This window comes from Mercenaria mercenaria, unplaced genomic scaffold (assembly GCF_021730395.1).
Source record: "Mercenaria mercenaria strain notata unplaced genomic scaffold, MADL_Memer_1 contig_4237, whole genome shotgun sequence".
Classification (NCBI taxonomy): Eukaryota; Metazoa; Mollusca; class Bivalvia; order Venerida; family Veneridae; genus Mercenaria; species Mercenaria mercenaria.
The window spans coordinates 997-11030 of NW_026462451.1; the positions used below are offsets into that span (position 1 = coordinate 997).

The 10034-nt window shown below is 33.1% G+C and overlaps 1 protein-coding gene across 1 annotated transcript; it reads left to right on the top strand.

The window, feature by feature from the left end:
* Positions 1-1030: 1030 nt before the first annotated feature.
* On the top strand, positions 1031-3253 carry LOC128553711 (uncharacterized). Its single transcript, XM_053534886.1, has 2 exons — positions 1031-1411; positions 2310-3253. The coding sequence occupies exons 1-2, from the start codon at positions 1096-1098 to the stop codon at positions 2717-2719; spliced, it is 726 nt and encodes a 241-aa protein (XP_053390861.1). The 5' UTR covers positions 1031-1095; the 3' UTR covers positions 2720-3253.
* Positions 3254-10034: the final 6781 nt, after the last annotated feature.

The window sequence follows — 10034 nt, forward strand, 5'->3', positions numbered from 1 at the left end:
AGCACCAGGAACAAGTGATTGTGACAACAGATGTCTTTGTTTTCGCTGACACAGAAATAAACATGTTCATTTGTATATTTACCAAATATGTACATACTATATTGCCTTCTGCCAATGACTATTTGTTTTAAGTGAATAATGTATAAAAAGTAACAAACTATACAATCAAGAAACTACGATGTTCATTTGCGATTTTATGACAAATAATGTCGTACATTGTGAGACAATAAAATGACTCAAAAACTTTTGACTTTTTCTGACGGCATATTCATTATATTTAAATTATACATATTCATTATACATAAATTAAACATTTGCACTTAAGGCTTGATAGACGCAATTTTCATTTGATTTATAGTAATAAGAAGTTGGATGATGAATGAACGATTGATTCTATCTATTATATATTATACTCATTCTTTGGAATTATTTTATAAGTAAGCATGCCACATCCAATGACAAACTTTCTGAATTTTATGATCTGATTAAACTGCAGTTGCCTAGCAACTCTTTCTATCAAAGGTTCATTCTAACTTATATCTGCACGCTTGTTGTGTCACTAAGGAATATTCATAAAGTACAATATATTTACAGTTGGTAACTAGCCAGAATAATGAAACCAGTTCCTTAACGAAAGTACGCATACTTCAACTTTATTACAAACGCAAAAGGCAATACTTTGAAAATGATTTCCTGGCAGACATTTCGATGCCTGACTTGTTACTGAAGCTAGCTGCCGGTGTATGTGTCGATGTTTTCGATGTGTCCGAGATCAACACAACAAGTAATGATTTATTTACAAAATTATATCCCAGTTATTTAATAGGATCATAGGATAACTACTTTTGTTTTAGTGCACCTGCTGAAGCGCAATATAAAACTCTAATCATATTCATGATATTGCATGTGTTAACATTCTAGAAAGATGCTATAAATATTTGTTCTTCATCGGATAATAACAGGATGTTTACTTTCTAGCAGCTGTCTTCTTTAAATGAAATATAAACACCTGGAAAACAACAACCATTTTAGCCTGTCTTTATAGCAATCTAAATTTAGAGCAAAGTAGAGAGCAGCAAATATCAGTAGATCAAAATGTTCAAAACTTTGTTAATTTTATTTTTCGTCTGGAACCCTTGTTCAGTGATTGGCCTCGAGCCCGTTTGCTCCCGGTTTCATTACGAAGAACAGACGTTAGAAAAAATGATAAGACAGGAGATATTAATAGAGAAAATAAAAGCTGAATTGGATGTTACAAAGCAAGAAGTACTTGACGCTCTATCAGAGCTGAAGAATGAGAGGCAAGCCATAGAGTCTCTAAAAGACAATATGGATAAATACACAGAAGCTGTGAAAACGCAACAGGAAACAAACATTAAGGAATATAAGGCAGAAATAGAAAGACTGAAAGGTAATATCTTATTTGTAAATTAGTGTTTATTTTAAGATACAGTTATAAAAGTCATGTAAATACAAAGCAGAAAGCTGAAATCGAAAGCAAAAATGTCATAATTGCAACATAATGGAATAAGGAACAAGGTAGTCGTAGGATTAAATTGTAGAATATGTTAGGCGCACTATTACAAGGAACTACAAGAATATTATTTCTTTGTTATAAAAGGCAATCGTTTATCGTATATTTATTTCTCTCACGTTGTGACAACTCTAGAAACCTTGTTTTGAGCAATGATTAAAGTTAAGAAGTACAATAATAATTTAAATGGGACAAAAAAAGTAAAGTAGGAAATACATTTACCCTTTCGGAACATTTTCTATTTCTGTCATGTTAATTTTTGTCTAAAATATTTTATTAAAATTTGACGTAAATAGTTTTAGTTTTTTTCTGTCACTCTATGAATGCTTACCATATTTACTGAAAATCATGTTGAATTTCTATATGTGCGTTAGCAACATCTCACATGAGTAGACGAAGTGATCGAATTGGAGATGTTCAGTTTAATTACAGACTTTTTCTAACTATGACTTCGATGTAAAGTAAAAGTATTTGTTATAAATTCTACAACATCTACATTTATATTTAGCATACAAGATTTAGCTCATAAGCATAACAGGGTATTCTTCCTGGGATTTTAATGTAATTTAAATACCCAAGTTGGAGCCTCAGCATAGTGAGCGTTCAAAGTCTATGAAATGTGGAGCGAGGCAAGAATATAAATAATACATTCAGCTTTTATATTTTATCTCTTCAACATACACCAAAACACTAAAAAGATCGAATTGGTCGTCCTGCCGTCTCAGTTCTGAGAAAGAAAGCATCAATATATACTAGTTGGTTGTCTATTGTACAGGTTCTGCAATCAAACGTACTGTTGCATTCAAGGCGCAAGTGGTATCTGACAAAGCAATGAGTGACGGCAAAGTTATAATATTCTCCGAAACACTTCTCAGCCAAGGTGATGCTTACGACAAGGCTTCTGGTATCTTTGTGGCACCGCTTGAAGGCACATATCTTTTCACAACGCAAATTTGCCTGGGAATAGGCACTCGTTCATATTTCGGTATCTCTTTGAATGGAAATATCATTTCAAAATCTCTGCTTGGAGACAATGCTTGGGAGAAATGCTATACCTTGGACACAGTAGCGACGGTAAAATCTGGGGACAAAGTTGCTGTTAAATGTACGGAATATTGCGGTGGCGACAGCTTGTGGGAGAACCGCCTGGCTACCAGTAGCTTTTCGGGAATATTGATTCCATAAAGATACAACAAATGTGATTTAAAAGCATGAATATGTATTGTGTCCGTGCAAGTGAGCTACTGCACATTTTTGTATCCAAGTAAATTCGTACACGAATTTAACATTTTCTGCCATTTTGTGAGGTTTCGTCATATGAAGAAAGAGAAATAAAACTCATTATTCAGAAATATTGAATTGATGCTGTTTTTGTTGCTGCCGTTTACATTTAGGCGGATTTGGAAACTAAAACGCATTGACAATTCTCGCAACAATAAATGCGTGTGATGTTTCTATGCACGAATATCGACCATACACATTTGTTGTGTGATGTAACAACTGTAGATGTCTTCAGATCTAGTGACCCCGCCATTCATGCCATTAGTACACAAAAAGCTTAAACTCTCCATATATAGATAGCAATACAGTGCTTTTCGAGCCGCTTACCTGTTAGCATTTTTGATATGTATAGTTGAAATCAAACTGTGACAAATGCTATGTCTTCAATTTTCGCTTGTGACGTTTTGTGATGGGAAAATATATGATCGATTAATGAAAATCATAAAAGACCGGCAACTTTGAAGATACAGGAAAATGAGAAATATTTAAATATTGTTAACTTTAATCAAGTGCAAACATAAATGCTTCTGTCGTTCTAGAGAACATTTCCAAGTCTTTCTTTCCAATCTTGTATATTTAGCCTGAAAATTGTAGTTAAACTGTGCAATTATTTTCTCGAATTGAATGTTATAAATATCTCAATTAAACTCTTTTCCCTTTAAATCAGATTTTATTGTTATTCTTAAATCATGAACATCACTTAAACTTACAAAAGACATTTGAACAGGTTCAACACTAGTTCCCCATTATATACGAGCAATTTCATTTTTCCCCCGGTGTATTGGAACGGCACTGACATAGTAATAATCGTGGAATTGTATGTTCGACTTAGGTATGGCACGTTTAAATATATGTATGTGACAGTGATAGGGCAACGGAGTTTAGATCTTTAACTCTTAGTCTAAATGTCCGAGGTAAAATAGAATTACAATAGCTGTTCGCCTTCATAATAGTTTTCTGTTTTTATAAAACTCAAAGTTAATTAGTTTAAAAACAGCAGTGATTAAAAGCGCACTTTTCATATCGTTTTAATATTCATTGTCTGACAGTGATTAATTGAAAAGTTTCAGTTTTACGGTATATTTTTCAAGAAATAGATTCATGATTGATTTAACCTATTTTACTAAATTGATTAAAGGAAATAGAAAGAATTAAATCTTGCTGTAGTGGTCGCTATTTGGTCTGGTATTGCTATTGATTTTTCCATTGGATTCCATTACAAGAAATACCCTAGAACAGTAAAAATGGCAATTAAAAAGGGATTCTGAGATAAAATGTCGGATACCAAAATAGTAATTTTATGTAGGCCTTACCGATTCAATTTCTTTTACAATTTTTCTGCAAACACAACTACCCGCCTTGTTAAATGGCATACAAAGGCCAAATACCTACTATTCTAAAGTGACAATTGCACACGGTGAAATATTCCAAATTTTACAGAAAACATTTAATTGCTTGACTTTGACATACATTTTACGGTTGTAAACATTACCTTTTTATCCAATCAGCTTACGTTTCATTGACTCATACGGATTTCCCTACACTTTTTATTCAATCAATCCAAAGCCACGTTTCAATAACAGTATCTGAGCATATGGCTATATGTGAAGTCGGGAAAACATATAAAAAATCGTCAGATTAGGAATTTGACCATCAAACTCTAGTTATCTTACCTTGTCTGTGGCAAAAATGGGTAACAAAAAAAAAAAGAAAAGAAAAGTGGATTGTGATATTTTATAATAAGGTTTAGGTATTCCTTATACATTTTCAACCAATCAGAAGCCCTAAGAGTTGATTCCATCTGATCATATTCAAGGTTAGGACAAGATTTAGCTGACCAAAGGTTCCTTCTGGCGGATATGCTATGATTTGTCTTTTAAGAAAATCTGATTTTAGCATTATTGTTCATTCTCTTGAGAAGGAACACTTATATGGTCAACATTTCACACTTGATTGAGCAGGTAATGGATACAAGGGTACTGTCAAAGGCATCCGAATACCAGCAGGGAGCCGCCATCTTGTACTCATGCACATTCATTTCCTGTATGGAATTTTACAGCTGTAAAAGACCTGTATTTTTGTTCAAAATTACAGTCATGATTATTTCAAATTTACACTTGTAGATTTAATATAATAATAACATTGATTTTACAGATTTAGATTTTAATTTACAGCTGTAAAACAGTTCGAATTATGCAAATGAGATACAGATGTAAAAAAACTTACAGCTGTAAAATTGAAAAGTTACAGCTGTGAAAATGCCTCAAATTTACAAATTTACAGCTGTAGAAATATTACAGGTGTTAAAAAGGAGAGCATTACTTTAAGGGACGAAAGCAGAGGTATAAAAAGTTTTAGGATGAATTGTTATCCTCTAGAAAGAGTAGCAATTACTACAAAATGGCTAAATAAATGATCTTGTTAGTTAAAAAACAATATAATATATGTTTACAGTATAGCACTTATACAGTTCAAGAGTAGGATACGAAGTAGAAACTATGTATCAGGTCTTGTTTATAAAACTTTCTTTGTCATGAAAACATATATTAATTTTGTAATCATTTCTTTTAAACTTATCAGTTTCAAATATAGTATAAATAGATAATGCATGTACTTATACATGTCCTTTTACAACTATATTACATAACAAAACAGTTGCACTTACTCCATAACGTTTAAAACTCCAATACTTTTGATTTGGTATCTCTGTGAACTTCAGTTATATCCCGCCAAAATACATTAAAGATAGTTGACAGTACTCATGTTTCCCTCCAAAAAACAGCTGTAATTTTGAGACATGACCATTTTACAGCTTTAACTTTCAACTGTATTTTTACAGCTGTATTTTTTAAAATAGCCTGTTTTACACCAGTAAATTTCAACTGTATTTCTGGTGTCATTTTCCACTTACAGGTCTTTTACAGCTGCAAAACAATTCCTTTTTTCGTACAGGCACAAATAGCCTCTATGCCAATGTGTGTTCGTACGTCTTTACGTAAATCTATTGTGAAATGCATTTTATTAACAGCAGGCTGACAAGGAACAGTAATTCGTTTAGAGTACTAACCGGTGCAATGAATATTTGATGATGCTAAAATATGATTTTCTTAAAAGACAAATCATTGTATATCCGCAAGAAGGAACCTTTTGGTCAGCTAAATCTTGTCATAACATGGAAAATGATCAAACAGAATCAACTCTTAGGGCTTCTGATTGGTTAGAAATGTATAGGGAATTCCGAGGTTATATTTACAATGTAAAGTGGCCTCCCATTGGTGAAATGTTTGTTGGATGTTTTTGAAAACTGTCTTATATCATGAATGAAATTTCTAAACAATGATTAATGCCCAAAATAAAATTGAAAGATACATTTTGAGTGAAAAATATGAATGCTATATTTTTTTTTATGAAAAATAAGATAAAATCAGTCTGATTGGGGGTTTCCGGCTTCCAGGAGAAAAAAGAAGTGCCCGAATGTGATGGTAAACGTTCTAGGATTGTTCTTTCATCCTGGGTAAATGAAATCAAAAGTTTAAATGTTAGTAAGGGTCATAGCCAAAATCAGTACTATGTAGGTCTATGGAAAAAAAGTTAATTCCCTTTGACCACATGTAGGTTAGATTAAAACCAACATCAACCATGTATCTAATTTAACTTAGCATGTCAGTAAAATGTGAGAAATGTCGTTACTACAAATATTTTATTTTTTTATTCACAATTCTACCAAGTAGTCCTTTGATTTATATATTGATCTGAATGTAAACATGTTTGTTTTTCCCTGCAAATGAGCTTTCTATTTTTTTTTGTTTGAAGGAAAAATTGTAAAGATTGCATTTAAATTTGCATCTGGTGTAAAATAAACTATTCTAGAATTAAATGAACGTACATGTTGTTTTTTTCAGTCATTTTATAAAACTTCCGCATTTATATACGAACAAAGTGTACATTTGTAAAATGTTATCACTATTGGTGACAAATGCCCCCGAAGCATGCCCAAGAATGCTACAGTTGTCTGCGCAAAAAAACAACAAAAAAACACACCATTTCGTGACCTTGATCTTGACCTTGACCCTGACCCAAGAGACCCGGGTCATAAGCCTGACACATCTTCTCAGTATGGTTAACATTTGTTTCAAATTATTTTCAAATCCCTTGATAAATGGCAGAGTTATTGACCAGACAAGAGACACCTTTGACTTCTAAGTGTGACCTTGACCTTGGAGCTAGGGTCTATATCTTGCGCGTCACACGTCGTCTCAATATAGGAAACATTTATGCAAAGTAATTTCAAAATCCCTTCTTCTATGGCAGAGTTATGGACTGGACACGAAACAGACCCTGTTAACATTTAACATCTAAGTGTGACCTTGAAGCTAGGGGTCCGGGTCTTGCTCATGACACGTCGTCTCATTATGGTGAAAATTTATGCCAAGTTATTTCAAAATCCCTTTATGGGTGGCAGAGTTACAGCCCGGACAAGAATTCACACACACACACACACACACACACACACACACACACACGGACGGACGGACAGTGCGATTTTAATAAGCCCACCTTCGGGGGCATAAAAAGTAATGTTCGTTTAAAATATACCTTTTAGAAATTGAAACTGCTTAAAAAGATATCTATTTCGTTTTAAGTTTTCCATGGTATACCATTTCAAAAATAGTTTCTTCGTCGTTCCGTTTAAATGATTAATTGTTTTGATTTAATAATCCGACACCAGTCTTTAAATACAAAAAAAAAATACCGTTAACGGAATATCTAATATATATATATATTTTAAATATTGATCTTATTTTGCCAGCCGAGTGAAAATCGCATAAAAAGGATATTTACAGTAAAACTTTAAGCTATCAAAATACTGGAGTAGAGGTCTAAATACCGAAATGAAAAGTAATTAACTCGATTTTGAACGCAATTTTACTAGTAACCGATAAGCAGTATTTGCATTATAGAAGAAACGGTAAGCAATTTTTTAGCTGGTCTATGAATCTTACATGGACGTATCCATTTGAGATGTAGTAACACCAGAGTTATGGCCCTTAGAAGTTTCTACTGTTAACTATATAGGGTACTATAAATATGGCAATTTCTGCATCATAACTTTTGATATATTTGACCTAGAACTATGAAACTTAAACAGAATTTAGATCGCCATAATGTGGTTGTGTACACACAATTTCGTTCGCATTTATTTGTAAATTAAGAGTTATCGCCCTCTAATTTTATAAAAATCCACATATTTGTACATAACAAACTTACCATTTGGTAGAATTTCATTAAATTTCTTTCATTCTTTTCCATGAACATTTATTGTAAACATGTGAAGTTGTGTACCCCCTCCCACCCCCCCCCCCCCCACCCCGCAAAAAAAAAATCCTTATTTTAGATTTTTTTCAAACAAACTTCATATACATGTTCACCACTATGAGGTTATGGGGCCCATCAAGTTTCAGATTGCCCTAGTAACACCAGAGTTATGGGCCTTAGAAGTTTCTAGTGTTAACTATATAGGGTACTATAGATATGGCAATTTCTGCAACATAACTTTTGATATATTCGACCTTGAACTATGAAACTTAAACAGAATTTTGAGCACTATAATGTGGTTATGCACACACAATTTCGTAGGGATTTCTTTTGTAACTTCAGAGTTATTGCCCTTTAATTGTCTAAAAATCCACGTATTTGTACATAACAAACTTACCATTTGGCAGAATTTCATTAAATTTCTTTTATTCTTAAGTCTATAAAAAGTAATATTCTTAAATATGCAAATTAGTTAATTAACATAAAAATACTGCTATTTTAAGGCCAATGTCTTAGCTCTATTTTCATACCATTTTTATTGTTTTATCACCAAAACTGGCCAATATATGACTGCTTATCATCTATATGGTTGTCCTATCCAAAAATGAACGGTTGCCATGGAAACAGTGAAATCATATATAGTTCAAAAGAGTTTTTTCATGGGAACATTTTTTATTTTGAAAGAGTTGGTCCTGCCGAACAATCTGGTACCTATGAAAAAAAGTCCAGGGGGGTGGGGGGATGCATGGTAGACCTTATTGCCCCCCCCCCTCCCCCCCCCCCCCCACACACCTATTAGTGCACATGTATTCACTGATTATCAGTTCTAATTAAATAGTTTGATACTCACTTAGAGTTGCCTTTTTGTACGTTTGTCCGAATTTACGTCGTGTACATTTTGTTAGATGTTTCACTCAGTAAGAACAGAGTTTTTGCCCTTGACATAATAAAAAATATTCATATAGGACAAAAAAGATAGTGTCGCACGTATCTCAAAAACTATTAGATATAGTGTCTTGAAACTGTTATAGAAATGTTATTTGTATGCTTTTGCATCTGGTATTTTTGTTTAGGATTTCACTCAGGTTCTGTCGGTAATATCATTCAATTTTAATTTCTAAACAATGAAGATAAAAAGAAACATTTTTCTTGCATTCTCTACAATCTTAACATACGAGTATAGGCCTACAGTGCCAATAAGTGGCTATGGGCCCACATTTAGTTATTATTTGATTATAGTTATCATCTCAATCCCAGATATTTGCCTCTCACCGATGTGGGTGCGTAGAATTCTTCCGATGATATGAGGAAGCCATCCAGCTGGCATAAGAGGATGGTCGGTGATTCTACACAGGTGCCCGCCCGTGATGAAATAATGCCTGGATGGGAACCTAGGGTCTTCCTCCACTATCAAATGCTGGAAAGTCGTCATATGACCTAAAATTGTGTCGGTGTGACGTTAAACACAACAATACAAAAAGCAATCCCAGATATACATTTTACAGTACGAGTAAATTATTGAATAATAATAAAGTGATAACATAATGGAAACATACTGGAATCGTGCTGAGGTCAGTTGTAATGGCCTGATGAAGATCAGTGATAATTTTATGAAGTGATTAATTTTACCCTGTACAATAATTTTGCAACTGTTGAATAGAATTTATTCATATATACTTGAATGAGTGGAAGTGCAGATCTAAAATAATCTATAACTAATTTGTCTCCCCCTTTCTACCATATGTATAGTAAAAGTATGTAGAACTATTGAATCAGTAAAAAAGACTAAAATGTCACTGCTGATTTGTGAGACATGAAAACAGAGATTTGAGTATAAATGCAAATGTTCAAACAGTACGAATGTGTAGTGTAATTCGGGTGTGTATATAAAACTAATCTTATT